At 41.0% G+C, this 24,755-nt stretch overlaps 2 protein-coding genes across 6 annotated transcripts in view; one reads left to right on the top strand and one right to left on the bottom strand.

Annotated features, from left to right (window-relative positions):
* Positions 1 to 24,302, top strand: part of SLU7 (SLU7 homolog, splicing factor) — a 252,508-nt gene extending 228,206 nt beyond the window's left edge. The window contains exons 1-16 of one of the 3 annotated variants that reach the window (XM_053376451.1): positions 11,385 to 11,500; positions 12,789 to 12,962; positions 14,169 to 14,322; positions 14,678 to 14,758; positions 14,940 to 15,104; positions 15,745 to 15,813; positions 16,534 to 16,581; positions 17,252 to 17,383; positions 17,701 to 17,798; positions 19,063 to 19,130; positions 20,018 to 20,157; positions 20,841 to 21,002; positions 21,811 to 21,915; positions 22,030 to 22,101; positions 22,899 to 23,009; positions 23,374 to 24,302. In XM_053376451.1, coding sequence (XP_053232426.1) covers positions 12,799 to 12,962; positions 14,169 to 14,322; positions 14,678 to 14,758; positions 14,940 to 15,104; positions 15,745 to 15,813; positions 16,534 to 16,581; positions 17,252 to 17,383; positions 17,701 to 17,798; positions 19,063 to 19,130; positions 20,018 to 20,157; positions 20,841 to 21,002; positions 21,811 to 21,915; positions 22,030 to 22,101; positions 22,899 to 23,009; positions 23,374 to 23,553 — 1,749 coding nt within the window. In that variant the 5' untranslated portion in view covers positions 11,385 to 11,500; positions 12,789 to 12,798 and the 3' untranslated portion in view covers positions 23,554 to 24,302. Of the gene's footprint in view, positions 1 to 11,384; positions 11,501 to 11,595; positions 11,619 to 12,788; positions 12,963 to 14,168; positions 14,323 to 14,677; positions 14,759 to 14,939; positions 15,105 to 15,744; positions 15,814 to 16,533; positions 16,582 to 17,251; positions 17,384 to 17,700; positions 17,799 to 19,062; positions 19,131 to 20,017; positions 20,158 to 20,840; positions 21,003 to 21,810; positions 21,916 to 22,029; positions 22,102 to 22,898; positions 23,010 to 23,373 lie in introns of those variants that run through there. The other 2 variants (XM_053376452.1, XM_053376453.1) reach the window with 2 other exon arrangements.
* Positions 6,402 to 10,523, bottom strand: PTTG1 (PTTG1 regulator of sister chromatid separation, securin). 3 transcript variants are annotated; one of them, XM_053376455.1, is made up of 7 exons: positions 10,430 to 10,499; positions 10,174 to 10,207; positions 9,219 to 9,330; positions 8,409 to 8,578; positions 7,616 to 7,706; positions 6,832 to 6,981; positions 6,402 to 6,562 (listed from the first exon to the last, which is right to left on the bottom strand). In XM_053376455.1, the coding sequence occupies exons 3-7, from the start codon at positions 9,307 to 9,309 to the stop codon at positions 6,489 to 6,491; spliced, it is 576 nt and encodes a 191-aa protein (XP_053232430.1). In that variant the 5' UTR covers positions 9,310 to 9,330; positions 10,174 to 10,207; positions 10,430 to 10,499; the 3' UTR covers positions 6,402 to 6,488. The 3 variants fall into 3 exon arrangements, with proteins under 3 accessions (XP_053232430.1, XP_053232431.1, XP_053232429.1); XM_053376456.1 differs by lacking the exon at positions 10,430 to 10,499 and adding an exon at positions 10,391 to 10,409; XM_053376454.1 differs by lacking the exon at positions 10,174 to 10,207 and having other exon boundaries at positions 10,430 to 10,523.
* Positions 24,303 to 24,755: the final 453 nt, after the last annotated feature.

Here is a 24,755-nt window from a genome sequence, read left to right as displayed (position 1 = left end):
CCTGTTTCCATTTTTGGGCCATCAAAATTCTAGCAGCTGTAACTGCATATCTAAATAGCTTCACATCTTTCTTTTCAACATCATTACCTAGTATACCTAATAACAGTGCTTCTGGTTTCTTTACAAACGTGTATCTCATCATTTTTTTCATCTCGTTATAAATCATTTCCCAGAAGCTTTTCACTTTCTTACATTCCCACCACATGTGATAAAATGTTTTGGCTATAATATACAATTTGAGGATTGGATAAGGTTATGGAAAGAGGGAATGAAATTCACCGCATGTACTACGATAAAAGAAAATGTGATGAAAATGTTATATAGATGGTATATAACCCCAGTGAAACTAGGAAAGATGTTTAAAGTTAGTAATAAATGTTGGAAATGTCAAGAGAAAGAAGGAAGAAAGAAGGGCTGTGGAAATCTTGGTTTATTTATTCATGTTTGGTGGGAATGCCCCCATGTTTTTTAAAAAATGGAATTCAGAATTATCCATTATATCTGCCATTACAGGCCAATCCCTTTCTCCAAATCCTGTCTTAGTCTTACTTTCTTTGGACACAGACTTAGGTTCCACCCTGCAACACAGAGAACTAGTAAGCTTTTTACTGACCACAGCACATTTAGCAATAGCTCAGCAGTGGAAGAACCAGACTGAAATACCCCTGAGCACATGGGAAAATAACTTGGGATACCGCAATGTCCGAGCATCTTACCAGATACAGGAGGGCCATTAAAAGCATAATAAATAAAGACACCTTCCAAGAAATGTGGACCTTTTTCTTTCACTATGTTAATGACCAAAATCAAGACCTCCTTATACCAACCACTCAATATTCTCAGTGGAGAGGTTACATTATGTTTGAATGTTGAATGTGCAAGTGTATGTCTAGAGACAGTGGATAAAACAAACACCATTAGATGTACTGCTGGATAAGTGTTTGGTGGTTCTTGTATTTGTATTTGTTTAAAAACAGATTTAAAAATTGTGTGTGTGTGTGTGTGAGAGAGAGAGAGAGAGAGAGAGAGAGAGAGAGAGAGGGAGAGAAAAGGAAGTACTAGATTTTTAAAAACAGAAAGCAAGTTGGAAAGAGGATAAGACCTTAAAAGACATTATTTTACAGACTTAAAAGACATTCTTTTACAAACTATTGAAGATACACTTACACACTAATTATCACTGTGTGCATGGGTACATGGAAAGAGGAGTACAGTGGTACCTCGGGTTACATACGCTTCAGGTTACAGACTCCACTAACCTAGAAATAGTGCTTCAGGTTAAGAACTTTGCTTCAGGATAAGAACAGAAATCAGGCTCCGGCGGCGCGGCGGCAGCAGGAGGCCCCATTAGCTAAAGTGGTGCTTCAGGTTAAGAACAGTTTCAGGTTAAGTACGGACCTCCAGAATGAATTAAGTACTTAACCCGAGGTACCACTGTAGATGCAATAATTCTTGCTGCTAAATGAGCACTGCTTCCCTTCATGTTCACACCTCCGTGGTACATGGTTCCACATAGTACATCTTCCGGTTAGCTTTTGGGCTTTGCAAATGAATAAGAGGCCTCTCACAGCATTCTCTAGAGTTTTATGAATGGTTTGTCAGTTGGCATGAGCAGAAAAAAGGGGGTGAATTAAGAAGCCTTGCTGTCTCCAGTCTAACTGCGCATCTAGAGTTGGATAGATGCTTGTTGATGTCTCTTCCACCTCTGAGCACATTCCTCTTCTCCTCTGTCCTTTCAATAGTTTCTTTACCAAAAGATTGTTCTGCTTCATTTGCTAACATGAAGAAAACCAATACAATACCACCTCGCTTTTACAGGAGTCTGGTGGCAGCACAGCTCACGCAACAGGGTGTGAAATTATAATCTACTTTCCTAAAGACATTTCCCTACCTGCCACACCATCCTATTTTCCACCAGTTATTTAGAATTTACAGCTTTGAGGTGTTATTGTACTGGAAATAATCCCGGAGGGACAGCTGCCTTCATAAGCAAATCATCATATACAATGGAATGGTTTTACATATCAATATATTAAAAGGAAAGCGTTGCAGAGCAGGTAAGTCAAGGGTCTGAAGGCTGTTCATTCATCCTCAAGTTTTCTTTGATAATACATTGTATGGTAAGTTAACTTAATGGCCCCAAAGCTAAGTTAATGATGTGTTAAATTTTAAGCACTTTCTTTGTCATTGTACATCTTAACACTTAACAAAGTTATCATTATGAACTTGATTTCCAGATTTCCAAAGAAACTAACCCGACACTTCTAGTGAACACAGCATATGAGATGTTTTAATTGAAATTAATTTTAACTAATCAGCATTAAAATGGCTCTTTTATAACATCATTTGAAGTTCACACACTATTCAATGAATTCAGATTTGGAGTCATCAGTTAGCAAATTACAGTGACCTTGAAATGGCGTCATGACAGTCAGTACAGAATTAGTTCTTGTTACAAAGGTATGCATTTTTTGTATAGGGCAATGCAATTGGGAATTTTTTGTAACCTATCGGGACCGAAAGCCCAGGCTCAAGCCCATAATCTATTACAATACCTGATACCTTCAAGTTCATAGCAAACCAGCATAATGTTGCAGAGCAAATCCCCTATCTCCTAGCCATACTTTATTTCACTTCTGTACTATACTGTATGTATCCACATATCATTAACCCAAGCACTGAGACAAGTCAGGATACTTTTAAAAGCCTTTGCACCTGCCGTTAAAAACCTGTGGGTCAAAAGCACTCCATTAATATTGAGCATTATTACCATATTTTGCGCTATTAAGGTGACAGATTCCGGCTGCAATCCTACGCATGCCTACTTACCAAGGAGAAAGCCACTCCCCCATAAACAGATGGAACTTGCTTCTTTGTAAACATGTTTGGGCTGTTAGTATGCCTCATAACATGCTCTCAAAAAGTACTTTGTCATCATGTTATAAACTGTCACAGCAATAATTACCTGTTTCGCTCTGTTCTAGAACCTAGAGATGAAACCTAGAGAAAACTGTGGTTTAACTACCTTGGATAAGAAGTTTCAGGTATCTTCGCAAGATATCAGAATATACTTTGGGGAAATGCACGAGGGTTTTTAAGGAAAAAAGGAGTTCACTCTAACTAGCACATTATTGCCACCTGGCTGCACAGCTTAAAAGTTTATTACCTAGATCACGTTAAGTACATTCAATTATGGTGCACATTTCTGAATAACAGAAGTAATAAAGGGTGTGTGACCTTGGCTATTTGATAAGCTTTGCAGAAGATTTGGATGTGTGCATGAGCCCTCAACCCAGGTGCGATGGGGATGCCCTCCAACTGTATGATTATATGGGTCAAGCAATCAGATTGAGGTTTCTTCAAAGGGGATTATACCCTAATAGAACCCCCATTATACCAGTATTTACATAAAGATTCTCCTCCATTGTCAGCTATATCATTTGTGCCAGATTCAGCCAACCACCTGTTGGCATTTCATGTTCATTTATTTGATTTCTTACCCACTTATATTCCCTTATATTCACTAGAGTTCTGGAAACTAGCTGTCCCACTCTGTACCCCATACATGCCATTATTACTCCCGTCCCAAAGAAACTAATCCCACACTAGCTGCAACCTATAGCTATAAACCGTATTACAGAAAACAATGTTAAAAAGTAAAGCCTCTCCTTTCATGTAACTCCCTTTATCTGCTGCAGGCAGGAGACAGAACTCCTGCAGCTAGAAGTGGATTTCCATTCTCATTGACTCCATCATTTGTATTCTCCCACAGGAGTCACAAATTAAGAATGCTCAGTACAAACATATTCATGAACAGCTGCTTTAGTATATACCTTTATGGGCTGTTCAGGTAGATAACACTTTAACAGAACAGGGGAATCTAGGTTATGTTTGTACTACTAGTCAAGGTTGATAACTTGCAGTCACTATTACAAGCAGGTTAGATGAATGTATTTGAAACCATCTTTGCTGTGATTCCTAAAAGACCTGCTCCCTGCTTTGCAGGCCCAGGCCCTGACTCCCACTACAAAAGCTGCTAGTGTTGCAAGGAACAGAGACTATTTTACCTGCAGGACCAGCTGCTTAGAGACTACTGATGTGGGTGTTTAGTTTCTGTTGGGGTCAAGACTGAACTTTGGAGGTGATTAATTTTTGCTGTTATTGGTATTGTTTCTCTATCTTTATTGTTAGACTTTGCCATGATCATTTTCTGAATTATTTGAGGATAGTTTAATTTTTTGGTATATTTATTGAGATGTTTGCATTTATTGTTTATGACCACTTAAATTTTGTTATATTTTTGTAATTATCTACATCTGCACACACAGCATGGTTTAACTATGGAAAGGGGGCATACAAATGAACAATGATGACATTAACTTATCCCATTTCCACAATACATATTTTTGATCACCATCAGAAACAGGCAGAACTGGGATGCTTGTTTTACTCTGATGTTATCTCTCTAAATGAAACCAGTGACCTCAAGTTTTCAGTACAGACAAGGAAAATAGCCCCTGTACAACCCAACTCAGCTAAGATTAACTTCATCCCATTAACATTAAAAACACACAGTCCTTTGAAATATGTGGTACATCAAGATAGCCACACAATGGTACTGTGTAGCTGTCAGAGAAGCTACTGAAACCATTTGTAAAACAGTTTGCAGCTTGCTGTAAAAAATAACAACAGTGACCTGAATTGTGAATGCTGGGAGTGCTTGTTCCAATTCTGCCTTCTGCGAATACTTCATTTGACATCTTGGCCAGCCACATATTCACAAAGTGAGATACCTGAGGAATGCTAAACCAGCGACAGGAAACCTGGGGCCCTCCAGACATCGGGCTCTGATTGCCATCAGCTCCGCCTACAATCAGAAATGCTAGCTTTGGTCTAGCAATATCTAGAGGGCCATAGATTCCCCAACATAAGCAGTCACCATTTTCCTTACTGAGAGATTCCCTTTTTCCCAGGTTACTTGCAACAAAACTTCCCGCCCGTATCCTGAGGGGAAGTTACCATAATTGCTAGCTCCTTTATAGTTTAGCCACCCATTTTGCAGTGAAGCTGACCCAACAATTGCTCTGGGTGCAAGTGTCATCCCAGCCTTCTTAAGCTTATTCCTTTGCACTCTGGATTGAGGAGTTGGGTTTGTGAGGAAATTCCTTTGCACTGACTATATGCTACAGAAAATGTTTGACCAAAGGAGCAGTGTAGAAGGCCCTATGTGAAATGGGGGCAGGGGGAGGAATAATTGTCATTAGCTCTGCTTGGCTAGTTCCAAGACTTAAAGAGGTCTCCTATGATAGCACTTCCATGCAAATAAATGAGCCAATGATTTTAAAAGTTTTCATTAGGCAGAATCTTCCTCCACCCCATCCTAAGGTGGGAGAGGGGAAAGACGACAAAGCAGAAGAGAAATAAGCCTGGTGCAGAAACCTACCCATACTTACTAGGAAGACCTATGGATTAAAATAGCTTACTTACAAGTAGACCCAGGATTGTAACAGGACGAGTGGTTAGGGATGGTGGGAACTATAGGCCAACAACATTTGAGGAACAAAGGTTGAGAAAGGCTGCCCTAAAATTTTCAGCTCAACGTTAACCAGACTTGATTCAAGTGCACCAAGTACTTTCCTGAAACTAGCTTTCCCTTAATATGCTACAAAGGTTCTTCGACTGCCGTTCCTTATTTTAAAAAAGAGAAAGCCTCTTCATCATTTCAATGGGTTGTTGAAGGAAGGTCATATTGCTATCCTTGAAAACTTTCCTGGCTGAAATTTCCAGATGACAAGTGGTTAATTATTTAAACAGACATTTCCCAGGAGATGCTGGTTATGCTGTTCTATCACCCTGCCTGAATGGAGATAAGTATGATGTTGGAAGGCTTTTGTAAAATCAAGGTAGGCAGATCCAAAATTGCTTTTGCTTCCCATAGCACCTGAGCACCTGTCAAATATCAGAAGTGGCGTGTACATGATTCGGTCATTCTGCAGTAGCCAACATCAACGCTCCTTTAGAACAAAGTCTAGGCCACGCTGCTGATCAGAATTGCAAGTCCCGCCTCATTACCAGCCTCCTTCCAGTCTGGGTACAGCACCATGTCTGAACTTCAGGGTTGTCCATTTCACTGAACTAGACTACCAAACTCAGATTCACAGATCCACATTCAGGTGAGCAGAAGGCATGAAGCAGACATAGCAACAAGCCACCAGATGACTGAAACTGCAAGACCAACCATGTTGAGGAGCCTCCTTCACAACCCTATTTGTCATTTTCTCCTTTTGTCAAGGAAAGCAGTCTGGAGTCCTAATCTTAACTGCATTGACTAGCTTTGCCCAACCTTCTGGTTTCTGGCAAGTTTTACTTTGTTTTGTTAAGTCAGTTCATTCAAAGTCATCTTGCGATTTTAATCCAAGTGCTTTATTATGAAAATTAATACAGCTTGCTCAAAATTCAGCTTAAAAAGAGATAAGCCTGTTTACATATTATAAGGGATGGGGAAGATCAATTACTATTTCATCCAAAGTTGCCAGGAAGTCTTGAGTGGACTGCAGGGTATCTGAAAGATTTTAAAAGCCAGTTAACATCAAGTCAGATACATTCAAATTTTAATATTTTCATTTCTAATGTTCATGGTTACATTTTTTTTCCAGTGCCCCTTTTACCCTAGTCACCCAAATGTTAGGCAGTTGTTAGTGGACAACCACCAAGTTGCTTTTCAATTCTTTCTGTGTTTGCTCTGTTCCAACCAAGTATTGCCCCTTACAATGCAGCATTACAGCCACTCACTTTGCTGGAGGCAAATCACTTTTTTTTTTTTAAACTTACCATAGCCCCATGAAATGGAAGGCTCTTTTGCAGGTACAGAGATTGTGCTTGCAAATCTGTCAGAGGCATTTTCAAATACCATCAGAGGAACTCCAGTCAGGGGCATGTGGCTCAGCCTGTGCTCTTCGGGAACTTCAAAACTCTCAAAGTCTGTTCAGAAAGAACAGTGGTTAGCACTGCCCCTGAGCATCACTCTCCATTACTTGTTAGAGGAGTGGGGCAGTGACATAATTCACTCAGCTAGCAGGGTTTATTGAGTAGCATGCAAAGAGCATAAATAAAATACATAAGACTGATTTTTTATTCAGATTTCCTCAACTTATCTGTTATGCCTGGCAACTTCTAGAACAGTAATCCTGCAACTTACGTGTATTTAATGTGTGACCATTCAGTTTAACATGCTTGGCTAATGATGATAATGATGATGATGATGATGATGATATTAACAATTATGATGATAATGATAATAAAAATGATGATGATGAGACGGGCATCTGGGGGGAAAGTCTTTGGCAATCCCACCTGCCACTGAACCCAATACATTTTGACTTTACACAATTTTGCCTTTAGGTGTGATCCCCAGAACATAACCCCAGCATGCGCTGCAGCTTACAGTACAGAAGCTCAGTTAACAAGACATACAGCAACCTGTGACACTCCAGCAGAACCACCTCCTGCTTCATATCTCTGCATTGATTATCAACCAACCAATCAATCAATCAACCAACCAACCAATCGCCCCCACTATCCTAAGGAAACCAAAATAATCCTTGGCAGGCATTACCTAAAGGATCATAGGAAAAGAGGTTCTCCTTTTCTGGATAGTCTTCAGTAACCATGCTGCTGCTTTCAACTCTGTTTGCAGTTTCAGTAGCCTTAAATGAGGATAACCAGAAAAAGTGGTTACAACAAAGTCTTAAAACAGCCAGACTAGAGATTTTTCCAGTTAATATGCTGAATCTGTGCTTCCCACTGGTGGACCATGGACCACAGCTTGGGAATTCCCAAAATCATGTTTATTATAACACCATGACTTCTTGTTCCCAACTCCTTAATCAAGGAAAAATTAAAAAACAGGCTGCCTCCCCACTTCTTCCCTTTCCCAGGGCCTTCCCTTATTTTCACTTAGAAATCCCCTTTCAGGTGCCACCCTGGTTTTTGTTGTTCTTGTTGTGACCAGCAGATTTTCCAGTGTTTTTAGCTTTAATTATCCTTGTAAATGCATTCTTCCTTCATGAGTTAGAGAGAAAGCTGGTCTCTATGTACACACAACTCTCTTTTTCCTGCTATGTGCCAGTCATCCCCCTATTTCATACCCACCAATCTACTACTTTTCTGGAAGAAAAGTTTTACACAAGATGAAAGCTTCAGTTACTCAAGAGGCTAGTTTAAGGTGAGCTGATCATTATCACTTGCTGAAATTTTGACAGATTGGCACACATCTATGATCTTTTCTATTCAGCTTGCCTAAGCTGCAGCTCTGATTGTTTTGCTTATATCTGGGACGGTTCTCCAGCCTAGGAATCATTCTGTTTTGAGAATCTAATGCAGTCCTATGGAGTATTAGCTCTACTAACCTTTTTCGTAGAAGACTTTTTTCCTTTTGGAAAGTTACTCTTCGTTGTTGTTAAAGGCCTATTCAAATTTCCTAGAACCTTCCTGACAGACTGGGATGCTGCTGGATTTACATTAGCTGTTCTTCCAACAAGTGGAGTCTTGGGGCAGGACCTTTCAGCAAAACTCTTTGCTATGGAAGAAAATGAAGTCAGCCAACATGCTTGAGACCCAAAGTACCAAAACTTCTTCATTCAAGGGCACCACAGACAAAACAAGCCTGAACATACATTTATCATGTCATATGAACCGAAGTTTGTTGTTTGTCTCTCTCCAAACAAACCAAGGTTTGTTCTTAACTTATAACTCTTGGTTCATTTGGAGATAAACAAGTGCAGGTTCAGGTGACATGACAAACCAGGCCCTGGTTTGTTTCATCTAAAATGCAGCAGGAATGCCCCAGGAGATTCTGAGCGTGCTGCTTGTTCACATTAAACCATTGTTAATGTGACAGGCAAGACAAGGAAATCAAGCCAGTGCTGCTAAGAATACTCCATGAGGCAGAATAAAGGAGAAGCCACAGTTAGTTCTCATTTTTCCTTCCTCCCGGCATCCTGTCCTTCCACAAAGACTTCATCATCCGGTACCTCTAAGCTGAGCTGACCTGTTATCATTGCTGCCTCCAGAAAAAGCAGGAGAAAGCTATAAAAAGTTGATATTAAGCATTCTAAATTATTAATTCAAGTTCATCAGCATCTTTAATGGAGCTTTGGTTTAAAAAAGGTATTTCCATTCATTTATACCAGTTTAAATTCACATGAATACAAACTTACATGGTGCAGATACCAATTGCATCCGACCCTTAGAAGAAGCAACTGTGCCAATTTCATCATTCTCTTTTTCTATGTAAATTTGTGTCGCCATCACTTTGACATCCAAGGATTGCTAGAATAGATATATACATTATTATTTCGTGTTTTCTTGCATCCTTAGCCTTCTGTCATCATTATAGGAGTTCAAGTATGTCTCACTAGTAGTACTTCAATCACTTGGGGAAACTCCTCCAGAACCTTCTGGAGCAAAGGCAACCACTGGTTTAATGCACTTCTTTCAAGTGTTTGTCTTGACTAGGTACAGTGCACTGGTATGTACAGATAACTGTTAAACACTAGACAGAACTCAAAATGCAAACAAAAACTACTCACTAAAGCAGTTTAGAAAAATACATGCTGGTGGTGACAAAACAGTTGTTGTTTTTTTTAAAAAAAGCACTTTTTTAAAGTGTCTATTTACAGAGGACTACATTCTGAAGTTAAGAACAACAGTGAACTATTGCTGCCTACTCAGAAGTAGGTCCCACCGAGTTCAATTGGTCTTATTCTCAGATAAATGCTTAAAAGAATTGCAGCCTAAAGTTACAGGTTTTGACACATATACTAAAGCAATACTTTCCATGCTACCACATACTTGAGTGCCAGTGTTAAATGCCAGACATTAGCATTATAGCAGTGTAACCCAAAAAGTAACAGCAAAAAAGGGAGGGGGACCCTACAAAGTGTATTCCCACCCACATTGTTCTCCATCATTTTAATGCAGTCTCACTAACTTGCCTGACCGTGCGCAGTACTCAGCAATAAGGCACACCAGGAAACCTACTGACTGCCCATCTTAAGTACTGTACAGTCAGGACTGGAGTCTTAGGCTGCCTTAGACCTGATTGATTTAACTAGTATTTCTAACTCTTAGGAAAAAACACCAAAAAGCCAACTTCTCTTTAGCATTACTTACCTGCCTATAGAATAGACCAAAGGAAACAAAGAACTTGACAGCAATAAGAAAAAAATTAATTTAGTCCAAGCAAAAAGGATACAGAATTTTAAAAAAGCAACACAACTTCTTACTAAACATAAAACCAGCCCATTTGAATTAGAACCGATAGAGACGAGACATTAGGAAGCAATGACAAAAAAGGAAACAAAAATTTAAGGCAAACAAGCTTTTAAACCTCGCATCCACCCACTGCCAAATAATTGATAACACGAACACTAAAAGCGATACACCACCAACGAGCTCCGCTTTCCGCACGGGTCACTTTTAAATCATCACCCTCCTTCCCCATTGGTCGTTACTCCCCGCGTGAGCCGCTGCTGATTGCTACCTCGGTAAACCAATGGCGGAGGAGAGGAGGCGGGGTTTCACGCTTTCCTGGCTCGTTAAAGAACCCACGACGAGGCAAAGGGACAGCAGATGAAGTGTGCTAGTTGAAGGTGCGTGTAACATTATTTCCTATGGGAGCAGTGCACAGTGGGAGTTCATTCCCAGCTACGTATGCGTGGGATCAGACTGCAAAGCCCTAAAGTCAGCCTTGCTCGCTGCACTCGGCGAAGTAAGACAGGAGGTCCCGGAGTGCAGCACTTTCGGAGTATAAATAATAAATTCTTGTTACTATTACCATTATTACTATTTATTTATTTTATTATTATTATTATTATTATTATTATTATTATTATGGGCGGAGGAGGAGGCAGCCCTATGGATCTGCTGCAACAAAAACAAAGAGGGCTTAAAGGCTTGCAATGCTAGTCCTAATCCTTTTCCGGAGTCTCATTGTACTGGGATTTACTCCCAAATCAGTGGGTAGCCATATAAAGATTAAAGCCTACCACAATGCTTAAGGCATAAGAGTTCAATCTAGTGCAAGGAAGCTCATGCATACAGTCACTGCAGCAGTCCTGCCTAGGAGGACTGCTTTGCTCTAGTTGGGGTTCCTCCTACTGCCCTTACAGGACTGCAGCCTTTTAGCTGGTCCAGAGGAGGTTGCCGGACCAAAACCCCTCGTGGGCTGGCTTTCGACCCTCGGGGCTCTAATTAAGACGCGCACCGAAAACAAAGCGCCCTGGAGTCATAGTGGGGCTTAACCCCGAGTAAATGCATGTGGGGACCGGGCGGGGGGACGCCGAGATGCCTTTGGAATCAGGGCGGTGCCCCTTTAAGAGGAAGGCGGATGGAGCGGCGCGCTGCATTGTGGGAAGCGGAAGCAAAGCGGAAGTGAGGCCTGCTCGGTGCCGAGAAGCCTGTGGCGTAGAAACGGCAGCTGTCGGGGCTGGCAACTTCGGTAAGGCTGGATTTTGTGGCTGCCCTGCGAGTGTTACCCGGCGGAGGAAACTTAACTTCCCCTGTAGGACAGCAGAGGCCGCTTCCAATGTCCTGAAAGTTGTGTTTGTTTATACGGAGTACGTATTCAGGATATTGTGTCCCTCTGGACGTTTAAAATCCCCAGAGCCTCCGTGGTAGCTGCTGTTTCTCCTCTTCCCTTTGGGTTTCGGTTCATTCTGTGTTTTCACACAGAGGAGTAAACAAAGGCCCGCTAAGGCCTCAAGTCAGGACCTTCTCTGGAGGTTTATTTGGTTTACCTGTTTCAGCTACGTATTTGTCGCGGGAAACACAAGAGGGTCGTAAAAAGGACTTTTTGTGCTTCTTTTCGGCTTGTGGTTGGGGGGGGTGTTAAAACTGGGGCCGACCGTACAGTGAGCTCTTGCTCTATCCTACCGCCCTCCTCCCCCACTTACAGCACCTCTCCGTTAAACGCACAAATCCAGTTGCCAGGCTGATTGATCAGTACATTAACTGTGCTTGAAATTATGTGTTTGCTTCCAGTTGCTTAGATCATATGGATGTTCTTTTGCTATGATGGCTAAGCAGGTCACAGCTGAGGTGTTCTCATTAAACTGTTACTACTGAGAGGGAGGGGAACCCACATAAACATAGTTACGTACTGTTGTGACTAATAATGCTAACTCGTTGAGAATGGTTCATAAAGACATAAACATCGGTGGCTAAATCCTGCTAGAGGAGTCTTCTAGGGATCTATGCAGCCACAGAAGGAGTGGAGAAAATAGCTGGGAGGCTTATAACTCCCAAAGCATCAGATAGGCTAGCTAGTTTTTGGTTTCATGTTCACCTAATTTATAGGAGGTGGTAACTTATAGGAGGCAGCTTATTTAACAGTCACATTGGTGGGGTTTGAAGAGGTATTATAATCTGTCTTGAGTTAGGATGGTGTTAAGCAGAGTGCGGTTATGATATGACACTATCTCTGCTTTTTGAATCATTTCTTGGATTCATGGGGAGTTTGTGCATTATCCCATTAATCCCAGCTGCTTCTGTTTTTGTTATCATCTCTCAGAGAGAGAATGGCGTTATATTTCATATGGTAGCTACTTTTTCTGATGGCTGTGGCCTGGCTCCAATTACGATAAGAACACCAGTGAAGGGTCGATGGGAGAAGTAATACGTGCAAAATACTGACTATAGTTAACAGTTTGAGATCATTCATAAGGACATGTATTAAAAAAGTGTTTGATCTATTTCTCTGGCTGATAAACCTGCATTCTTGTTTGTAGGTAAAAGATCATGGAATCTGGTAGTATGGAAACGATAGCTGCTAACCCTCCTGGAGGGTCAAATGGCTTAGAAGAGCCTAAGAAGATGACCAGGGAGGACTGGAGGAAGAAAAAGGAATTGGAAGAACAGAGAAAACTAGGCAATGCACCAGCAGAAGTAGATGAAGAGGGAAAGTAAGTCTTGTGTATCCCTTCATATCTGCTAGCCCTTGTATTTCCTTCAAACTTGCACTTCTTTTATGACTTTATGCTTTATTATTTTGAAGTTAGGAGGTATGTACCTTGAAGGAATTTCTTTCATCTTGCTTGATAGTTTTGGAATTTCTATAGCCAATGGGTAATGAAATGAATAAACTGAAATGTATGGTTTATTCCTGCCTTCAGCCTGTCTAGTCTTTTCCTAACCTTTCCAGAGTGGGGCAGGCAATTGGAAGGGATTGAAATCTTGAAATGTGAGGGGTTTTTTTAAAAAAAAATTAAGCAAAAAGGAAGGACCAAAGCTCAGTGCTCAGAATATCGATCTGGGAGGGGAGAAGACTCACACTTCCTATATAACATGGTATCCTTTTACAGTATTGTTAAGACAATCGAACATGGTTTTGACCCTCCATTGACTCATGGACCCTTATGGAGAGACACTGTGATTGCCTTTATTGGAACATCTAAAATGTACTACCATCTGCCACTATTTTCTCTCTTTTATGCACAGCTGCTAAGCTCTATTTTCCTTGTATGGGTATGTTTTGTTACAATAGTACCTCGGGTTACAAACAATTAAGGTTACAGACTCTGCTAACCCGGAAGTAGTACCTTGGGTTAAGAACTTTGCCCCAGGATGAGAACAGAAATTGCGCGGCAGCGGCAGTGGAAGGCCCCATTAGTTAAAGTGGTACCTCAGGTTAAGAACAGACCTCCGGAATGAATTAAGTTTGTAACCAGAGGTACCACTGTGCTTGAAATTACCAATCTATTTTTTTAAGTATTTTAAAAAGCACTGAATTGGGGATTCTGTTGTCATCCCTTCTGTGGGTCTGAGTCTATGTACTTGGAGGCATGTCTCAATTGAGTTCAGCTGGGTGTCAGGTTCCATGGTAGGGAAAAGGCAGTATATAAATGTCAGAGCATAATAAAAATAAATAATGAAATGAAATGATTTCCACTTAGAAGTCTCCTTGATCTCTATCTCAACATGGGAACCCTTACAGACTTAAGGTCCATCTTACCCGGTCACAAAGCATTCACAACATTTTGTGGATATCTGTAACATTTAGTTGTTCAACAATGCAACCATAACACAACCATATTTATTCAGAAGTAATTCCCAGTATGTTCAATGGGGCTTACTCCCACTTCAATGTGTGTGTTTTCTATTTATTACAGAGACATCAACCCTCATATTCCTCAGTACATTTCCTCAGTCCCATGGTATATAGATCCTTCAAAAAGGCCTACACTAAAGCATCAGAGACCTCAGCCAGAGAAGCAACAAGAATTTACATTTCTAGGGGAATGGTATAAGCGAGGAGTCAAAGAGGTACGTCACCATGATGGGAATGCTGGCACTCTAGAATGTAAATAAATCCTAATAAGTTTGCTGTCCTTTATTTCTTATTACTGGCATTCAAAATATTGAGTTCAGTGATAGTTTGTCATCTTTCTGAGTACCAGATGTTGTGGGATAGTTTTACACTAGTTGACTTGCAGGGGTACACTTCAAGCTAAGGATCAAGTTCTCTGCAATTATCATTACAGATAAAATTAATTGTGTTGTAGATCTGTTTCTTTTGCAGTCAAATGGGGCCAACTACCGGTATGTTCTGATCGAGGCTGACTGGAGGGTAGGTGTGCTGTTGGTAGGAAGTTTTCATTTGTTTTTGTTTTTTGCTCAGAATTCTCATGCAACCAAGTACCGCAAAGGAGCGTGTGAGAACTGTGGTGCCCTTACACACAAGAAGAAAGATTGCTTAGAGGTAAGCATTATTATTATTATTATTACATGAAATTGGATAAAATTAACTGTGAATCTTGCTAACATCCTGAAAAATTAATTTCCCCAAGCTCTCTGATACAAAAAATGATAATAATGTGGCCAGTTCCTTTTCTGAAGAACAGGAGCAATGCTAAGGTTGTGATCTATTTCCTTCCCTGCAGAGACCTAGAAAGGTTGGAGCCAAATTCACAGGAACCAACATTGCACCAGATGAGCACATGCAACCGCAGCTGATGTTTGACTATGATGGAAAAAGAGACCGTTGGAATGGCTATAATCCAGAGGAGCATATGAAGATTGTAGAAGAATACGCCAAGGTTGATTTAGTAAGTAGGGTGGTGTGCTTTTTTTCCTTTAAAAAGATTCTGACAGTCTCTTGGCAAGTTGTGCCATATATCAATGTTGAAATAGGTCACTTTTTATCTAGAGTCGAATTAACTTGCACACTAACTTAAATACCAGTAGAGATGTTTAAGGTAAGGTGCATTGAAAGCTGCCTTTTACTCAGCCAGACCATTGAGCCAAGAGTGACTTTCAAACAATGCATTTTGTCCAGTGCTGCTGTTTCACTCATGCAGCATATGTCAGCTTGTGCAAGAAAACATCCACTTCCTCTTCTTCCTGCAGACTACCGTAGATCTTCAAAATCTTTCCAAATTGTTGGGGGGCTCTCTGGAACAGATTTTGGGGGTACACAAGGGGAGGAGGGGAAGAGGAAGTTCTGTTGAGCATGCAGAACACCACTCACAAAGCAGTGGATAATTCCCACTTGTCTAGTGAAAGATGCCCTCTGGTGAGAAGAACTTCTGCCTGCTAAGGGTTAGTAAGGGTGTTCATACCGAATTTTAGTACCAAACTAGACAGATTTAATTTTAATTAAACAAGATGGATGTTTGCATGATGAATGAAGTGGTTGTGGAAACTTTCAGTCCAGTGTGAGAAGTAATCCTGCTTTCATTTTAACAGGCTAAACGCTCACTGAAAGTGCAGAAGCTCCAGGAGGAGCTGGCTTCAGGAAAGCTGACGGAGCAAGTGGTAAGTGAACTGAAAACATTAGTACCCTGGGGTTTTACCACAAGGGATGTGTGACCCCCTTTCTCACATGTCACCTCTACTATTAAAGTTAAAGGTATAGGATGCTGCTGAGGGCACAAATAAGCACTAAGGGTAAAGGGACCCCTGACCATTAGGTCCAGTCGTGGCCGACTCTGGGGTTGCGGCGCTCATCTCGCTTTATTGGCCGAGGAAGCCAGCATACAGCTTCCAGGTCATGTGGCCAGCATGACTAAGCCGCTTCTGGCGAACCAGAGCAGCGCACGGAAACGCCGTTTACCTTCCTGCTGGAGCGGTACCTATTTACTTGCACTTTGATGTGCTTTTGAACTGCTAGGTTGGCAGGAGCAGGAATCGAGCTCACCCCATCGCGCTAGATCAGGCTTAAATCTACCTTAAGCCTAAAGCTTTTGCTATGAACAAACCAACAGGAGTGCTTACTCATTTGGGCGTGCCCTTCATTTTGCAGAAGATACTGAATTTCTTCACTAGGTGGCAGTATAAACCATACTTTTAATATTAAAACTTCTTTCAAACTGGGAGGAAACCAGAGCCATTTCAGGGTATTTTCTTTCAACTTCCTCAATAAAGTTAATTTCAGTAATTTCAGTCTTACACTTTAAAAAAAATATTTTGAAATTTAAAACTAAAATACAAAATGGAGCTTATATACTGTGCTAATGCTACTTTTCCTTGCCACAGAACTCCCCGCGACATAGATGGGGAGAAGAGGAACCAAATTCACAAACGGTAAAGAATATTTCAAAAAAACTCACAAGATACAGGAGAAAGAATTGTTTTTTTCACAGAAAATGGCTTGGTGTACTATGAGTTGGGCAACTGGATCACACTAAAGGACCAAATCTAGAACTGAACCTACCTCTGTGGGCCATTTTGATAGGTGCTTGGAACCACACACCTATTAATCACCTGCCATCATATATGATGGACCAGAAGCTATTACTGTTAAAAGGAAAATGAAAAATTGGGGGAGGGGTCCACCTCTTTTCCCACCCCAACCAGGTACCTCTGATAATCAGCATCACTTTATGAAAATAAGGGAGGTTGTTGGTTTTTTTAAGCATTTTTGCATAGAGACCACAAAATTAATCAGCTGCCCTTTCATCTCTCTGTGCTGCTTGAGTAGCATGGACCAACTAGAGGCATGATTCGCATCTATTTCTGGATATAAGTGACCTGTCCTGCAAGGATGAAATAGACTTTGGCAAATCTAACCTCACTTAGATCCTAATAAATTAAAACATATAGGACTCATATTAAAAAAAAAATATTTACAGAGCACTAATAAAATTGTGTGAATTTTTAAAATAGCTTAAAGGTCTTTGCATTTTAGATTAATTGTGCAAATGAATTCTACACCTACTGCTCTTTTGAATAATACATCTTGCTATGTTTTCAGGAAAGAGATCATAACAGTGAAGATGAAGATGAAGACAAATATGCAGATGACATTGATATGCCTGGACAGAATTTTGACTCCAAAAGGCGTATTACAGTCCGAAACCTGCGTATTCGGGAGGATATCGCTAAAGTAAGCAGATTCACATTAAGCCTTGTCATTGTGTAGCTGCTGTCTGTGTTTTACTGGTGGATTAAGAAAAGTACACAACATTCTTCTTGCCTTCATCAAGCTTGATTAATCAATATATGCAACCAATAGTCTCTTTTAGATTTCTCATCCTTAACTGAAAATTAATTGCTTGGTGACATTAAGAAATCCATTTAACTTAAAATAAAATGAGGATTTGATTAGCTGCATAGATGAGTTGGCATTAAGAGATCTTCAAGGGATGGTTGGCTCTGTTACCTGCACTGAAGCTTCAAGTCTGTATTCTCGTGTCTTTTCAGTACTTGCGGAATCTTGATCCCAATTCTGCATACTATGATCCTAAAACCAGAGCAATGAGAGAGAATCCATATGCCAATGCCGGAAAGAATCCAGATGAGTAAGTTTGAAACTAATTCACTTGGATAATTTAAATGTCTTGTGCGTCCTTTCAAACATTAATATTTGGGTACCGGTGAAACCCATACATGACAGTGGAAGTTGTGAGAAAAGCTTTCTTTAGTACTAATTTGTTACTGGGGATTTTCTGGGGGGCATCCAAAACCTCGTGAATGGACCTCCCTTTTCCCTATCTGCCAGAGGTTTCCCAAACCAGGTTTTAGGGAATGCAAGTGGGGGGGGGGTTGAATCTATTCTACCAACAATATCCATTCCACTGGTGAAGAAACACTGTTGGATTTCACCCATGGGAAGAAATCGGATTTGACATCTCCATTGCCCGTAATCATTTGGTTGAAATTAATTATTCTGCTGAATGATTAGTCCCCTTTTATTTAGTAGAATAGCTAAATGCTGCACAGACATTCACATATCCATGTTCTATCCCACTAGGGGCAAGTGCTCTTGAGTTTCTGGGGGGACTGATACCCAAAAGCTTATATCTCTTTCCTCCAAGCTATACTTTGTGCTGGAGTAAGAAGTAAATAAAAAATTACCTGAGTCTCTCATGCTGCTTGTTACCGTAGCCAAGCTTGAGATGAGACCATGCTTTCCTTTCAAGCCTTCTGTATATAGCCAGAAGGTTCAGTGATAGACATGGTTTTCTCATTTGAGTTGCAGTTTGGGGAAAGCAAAAGAGCTGAAATCTCTTGTGTGGTTTGTTAACTACAGCTCAGGACTGGTGAGAGAAACCCCTGCCTCTAAGACCCACAGCACACTTGGGAGGACTTTCATGGGGATGGGAGAGGGTTGGTGGTGAGCATAAATAGAGGCTGGCTTGTAAGTCACCAACAAATGTGGGCCCCAGATGCTGTGTAAGAAAGCTGTGTTGCAGGAGGGTCGCAGTACATTCCTTTCTTGTGTGTGGTTTTAATCTGAAAGTTGTTTCTCATACTGCATTTTGATAATGGATGATTGCTCTGACTACAAGCATATTGCCTGAAAAGCTGGTGTATGCAGTTGAGTCTCCTCAGAGACGCAAGAAGCAGGCTGGATTTTACAGATCTATGGCAGAGCTCGTCACTTGTGTTGCTTTTGGGGGTGGTGCGGGGACTTGTGTTGCTTATTGAAGCACATCTTTGCAAACATGGGAATGGCTCCTTTCAATGAAAGTGTCCTAACAAAGAAGAAAGAACTCATTTTTTAATGTAAAACCACTCATACTTCCTGTGCATCCTGGTTACTTACAAAGTCTTTCCTTCCAGGGTCAGTTATGCAGGTGACAACTTCGTTCGTTACACGGGGGCTACCATTTCTATGGCGCAAACTCAGCGTAAGTACTGAATCTGCCAGACGTGTTTCCTTCAATTGCACCATCTACTACTACTTAATGAAACCTGCTTTTGACAGCGGAAGGAACTATTCTCAGTTTAATCTTCAGGGGAGTTTCAATTTTGGGCAAATAGAGGGAAAGGGTCCTTATTCAGAGGAAACCGCCCCCCCAAAAAAACTTTAGAGAAATATTGAGGGTTTTCAATGTTCCCCCTTGCATACCTCCTCTTGCCCTCAAAAAAAAGGAAAACAAACTGTGCTAGGGGGTGTATTTGTGCCTCCATACTGCCAAAGGAACACTGGCTGCAGAGAGCATCATGCAGTTGTGTGTTCTCTTAGGCTTCTGAGGCCAAGAGTTAGGCTGAAAGGAAGTAGCTGTTTGTTTGCTTGCTTGCTTGCTTGCTTGCTTCCTCACTTCCCTTCAGCATGGGGTATAAAATGGGGGGGGGGGGCTGCAGTGATGCAGGTGTTCTCCAAGCCTGATGTCCCCTTTGTATCCTTAGATAATTCTCCAAGGCAGCTCTCTTTCCTCTGCCCCTTGGAACCCATGAACCCTCTGCTCAAAGCAAGTGGGTTCCAGGCCAGCTTGAGCAGATGGGCAGTGATGTTGTGGGCTGTTCTTGAAGCTGGCTCAGTAGAGCCAAGCCTAGAGAGATTCATGGCAGCTGTTCCTAGAACTGGCTCTGTGAAGCTGAGAATAATTCATGGGAGTAGAAGTGAAAAGTAAAAACAGAGAGAACCTTACCTTTCCCTTGTCTTCCTTTACCCCCACTTCCCCCCAAATTATTTGGGTTCCTATTGAGAGCAAAACCAGCTTATACCCTGAAGTTAGTATATATATCAGCAAATAGTTATTGCAAACATTCTCTCTCCTTAATTCCTTAAAAGTGTTTGCCTGGGAAGCCTATGAAAAGGGCTCTGAAGTTCATCTTCAGGCAGATCCTACAAAACTTGAACTCTTGTATAAGTCCTTCAAAGTGAAAAAAGAAGACTTCAAGGAGCAGCAGAAAGAAAGCATCCTGGAGAAGGTAAATCAGCCTCATATATAAGCACCAGACTAGTAGCTGTAAGCAACCAGGGATTTTTGCATGCAGCAATCGAAATGCAGGAAGCAAGATTTACTGAAGTACATATTTTGAACAGAACCGTGTGCCAGTTTGTAAAGATTTATAAATTTGTGAGGTTTTATAAATAAAAACCCCTTCATTTAAGCCCCTTAAAAGAATACAACACACAACAAGGAGTAAATAGGTTCACAGACCAATCTGATTTTTGAGGTGGAAATGGATTTATAGTCTAACCTTGCTGTGCATTTGCTTTAAAAAATTACTGCTAGAAATTTATTCAGTTTTGCTTGTGTTGGTGTGTTCTACTGAAGAGAAATTTGAAAATTCTTTCAATACACATGCACATGAACTCTTTAAAGCACAGTGGACAGCCAACAAACATTTTGCGCACGTACAATTAATGCACAACCGCCAACACGCGGGTTATTTTAGACCTGGGAAATGGCAGGACAGGCTTTGGTGTGATCCACTGACCAGAAACACAACCCCATGCAAATTGGGTTGCCTGTATATAAGGATACCGCAGTGGCTTACAGCTGTTTCCTGCAATATCCAGATAGGGATTCTTGATTAGTAAAATACTGTGTAGTTAAACTGTAGATAATCCTTTGCTAAAGATTATTCCAAACTTTATTTCTTAACAGTATGGAGGACAAGAACATCTGGATGCCCCACCGCCTGAGTTGCTGCTTGCTCAGACGGAAGATTACGTGGAATATTCTAGACATGGAACAGTTATTAAAGGCCAAGAGAAGGCTGTTGCTCGTTCTAAATATGAGGAAGATGTAACTATCAACAACCACACAGTAAGTAACCAAGAACAGGAAACCTTACTAAAAATAAGGCTACACTTTGTATTTTTGAATAAGGGTTCTACTGCTCAGAATTAATTCAGCTGCAAGCAGCCAAATTCTGGCCTGCACGCAGTTCATAGGTATGAGTTGAGTTCTCCTGTGCTTACATGGTCACAACTCCACTGTAAAACAGTTGGTTTTAAAAGTTACTTATTACAATGATTCATTTGCAGGGAGAAGCAATAAAAGCTGCCTTCCCTGCTTCTGCTTATTGTGGGCAGGAGGAACCTTCCTTTAACATAGGGTGACATCTAGATCCAGCCCCATCGCTTCACTTTGCAAATATTTGACTTGGAAACAGTTTTCAAAATCTGCAGCTACTGTACATCTGTTCAGGGCGCAGTTCAGCAAAAATGAAGCACTTTTATGTCGCATTTTGGCAGCAGAATTACGCATATATTCAGAAACTCGGTCAAGTAAACCAAAACATCAAAAGGGCTGAACTTTGGGTTGCCCCAGATGTTGCAGCCTTTCCTCATAGGGCAGTTGCTCTAACCCTTAGTCCAGCAGCCTTTTCTCACAGTGGCCAACCAGATGCCTCTGGGAAGCCAACAAGCAGGATCTTGAGTACAACAAATCCTTCCTAGGCTGAAAATTTAAGTTTAATAAATCCTCTGTAAGTAGATTTCAGGGAAAGTAATATTTCTTAAAAGTTTAGTTGTATCCTGAACAACATTTATCTAATTCTGTAACTTTACATCAGCACAAGCAATGGTGGTAAAAGTAACTGATTTTACTTTTCTTTTTATTCCCCCTGCAGTGCATTTGGGGTTCCTATTGGAAAGAAGGCAAATGGGGATACAAATGCTGCTACTCATTTGTAAAGTATTCGTATTGCACAGGAGAAGCTGGACGGGAAATTGCTGTAAGAACTGGCCTAAGAAATAAATTTTCCACTTCTAAGTTTTAAAAAAAAACCAGGCTAATACTTGTTTCTCCTGTTGAATTTTATTTTCTCTCCTATTTATTCTCTCTACAGAATGCTGATGAGGAATTGCCCATTGAAGTGCCTGAGGAAGAGTACGTGACCAAACAAAGAACTCTAGTGGAGGTAGGTTGCCTTTTTCTCCTGCCTGCTTCCCTTTACAAAAAAAAGAAAGAAAAGAAAACCCTATTGGTGTGTCAAGGGGAAGAGAGATTTAGTTTGTAGAGCAGGAATGGGGAACTGCATCCAGCCAGCAGGCCAGATCTCCATGCCCACTGCAGGTCACCTGCCATCACTAGGTGAAGTTGTTTTTCTTTGCAGATGAACTTGAACTCAAGTCAGGCTGCAAAGAAAGGTCGCTGCAGCCAATACCAGCAGGGGTTGTAGTCAGTGCCAATCAGCTAAGTGACGCTGATTAAAACCTCTGCTTTTGGCAGGAATCCGTTGTGCTTGGGAGCTCAGATCAGGAGTTCTTTAATGACACTAATCTCAGCAGAGCTTGTATTTGGCATCAAATTTTAAAGGTGCCGAATGCAAGTCCTGCTTAGCAAGAAACAATTGGCAGCGCCCTTTAAGGCTCCCAATCGTTCCTTTGCAGCTGTGTCTTTACTTGCTCCACACCTGATGTTACATACGTCTGGGGTGCAGCCGATGGATGAGGTTTAAGGGAAACTGCCCCATGGGCCCAATTAAACTCCCACCAGGCCTAATTTGGCTTGTGAGCCGGAAGTTCCCCACTACTGATATAAAGGAATAGTTCTCTTTAACTGCAAGATCAGCCTAGTGGTTATTCAAAATAAGAAAGCACAGCCCATGTAACATTTCATCCTTCAAAGTCTCAAAAAGTCCCTAGGTTCATTTACTGCAAGTTGTTATACGTGGGGCTGCCTCTGAATACTATTGCTCTTTTCCACCCTCTGCAGATGCATCAGGAAAAACAAAAAGAGGAGAAGAAGAAAAAGAAGAAAAAGCACAAAAAGAGTACAGGTTCTGATAGTGAAGAAGATAGAAAGAAACAGGAAAAATTAAAGAAGGTATGCTTGAAATAAAAATAATCCGCCATCTGCATTTTTCTTGCTTTTTAGTAATTTTCAAACGGATGGATTCCTTTTGTTAGCAGATGTAAAGTGTTGAATACAACTTGGTGACTTTTGAGTCATACTCTTTTGGGTGAATACTTGTGACGGTGTTTAGACCAGTAACCAACAGTTGGAATCCCATGGGCTAAACCTACATTATGCCACATGATCACTGTAATGCTGAAGACAATTTATCTCCATTTTCCATCTCCATCCTTGCCTATCATTTAATGAAACCTCACTCCCTGTATTGGATCTTGCTGGCTTCTGTAAACTAATATTGTCACACAGTTACGGATTGTGTTTTGTCTTCCTTTAGGCACTAAATGCTGAAGAAGCCCGTCTCCTTCACGTGAAAGAAATAATGCAATTAGATGAGAGAAAGAGGCCATATAACAGCATGTATGAAAGCCGAGAACCAACAGAGGAGGAAATGGAAGCTTATCGAATGAAGCGCCAGCGGCCAGATGATCCTATGGCCTCGTTTCTGGGGCAGTAACTTTTATGAAAGAACTTTCAAGCCCACAGGACTTGGGTGTTGCTTTTATATTTGATCACCAAGTAGAAAACCTGTCAGTTTCCTGTATTGTATTGTGTATGTGTATATAAATATGGCAATGTTTCAACTGAAAAAAGTGAGTGTACAGTTTACATCTTGTGTTTCCTTTGTAAATGCAAGTGTTTTGTCAGCCATAACCTGCTGGTTGCAGTTATGATGCCCAGTAGCTTTATTAATACAAAAAGGCAATGTTCTTCTCACTCAGAATGTGTCACATCCCCAAACAAAAAATAGCAGGAGTCACTATTTCTGCTGTTTGAAGGGAACAAGAGTTTGGTACTTTCCACTTTGCAAATACACAGTTGTAACCTACTTTTATGTATAAATTAACTCAGTACAGTTGAAGGGGGTGTATTCTTATCAGAAGTTAACAGAATTCTACTCTTGTGAAACCATTCTGGTTAAAAGCTCAGACAGCTTCTCAGGAGAATTGGATGAGATTTCCAAGTATCTCGTGTGTCTTAAATGTGTTGCTCTGGGAGTTAGCTATCAGAACATCTTCCCCAATTGCTCTGCATCCATCATCTAAAGTACCAGTTCCTTTTCTTTCCTCCCACCCTCCGAGCTTGCATGCTGGAAGCACAGGATTGTGCTCACAGTTGTCAGCAATAGCTGTGGCATATAACGTTAAATGCTCATTTTTCAGCACAGGTGAGCTGGATTCTAAGTGTAATAGATAATGAACCAGAGATCATCTTCCTTTTCTGGCATCCTTGGGACACAGCTAGGCTTTTGAATACCCATCCCAAACCATTAGAATAGAGGCATAACTTCATGAACCAGAGTCTGCTTCTTCAGATGCATGAAGTATTGCCCTCAGTTGGAAGATAAATGTACACCTGTAGGCATGGAGGTAGACCATCTTGAAGGAGGGTGCAGTCTGTGTCTGTTCTTCATAGCACTCAGATTAAGACAGTAGCAGCTTCCCCTCACAATGTCACACATTAATGTAATAGTGGGACAGAAATCCCCAGTGAATAGAATCCCTAAATGAATAGAATCATATTTGCTGATAAACTAGAATTTAACATAGAACTGTAGTTTTGGAAGGGAACCAAACCCCTACAATGCAGGAATCTCAACTGAAGCATCCATGTCAGATGGCCATCCAACCTCTGCTTAAAAACCTCCTGCTTCCATAA

The sequence above is a fragment of the Podarcis raffonei genome, chromosome 2, assembly GCF_027172205.1.
Source record: "Podarcis raffonei isolate rPodRaf1 chromosome 2, rPodRaf1.pri, whole genome shotgun sequence".
In the NCBI taxonomy this organism is placed as follows: Eukaryota; Metazoa; Chordata; class Lepidosauria; order Squamata; family Lacertidae; genus Podarcis; species Podarcis raffonei.
Note: the sequence above shows the minus strand (reverse complement) of the source record. Positions and strands in the feature narration are given on the sequence as shown.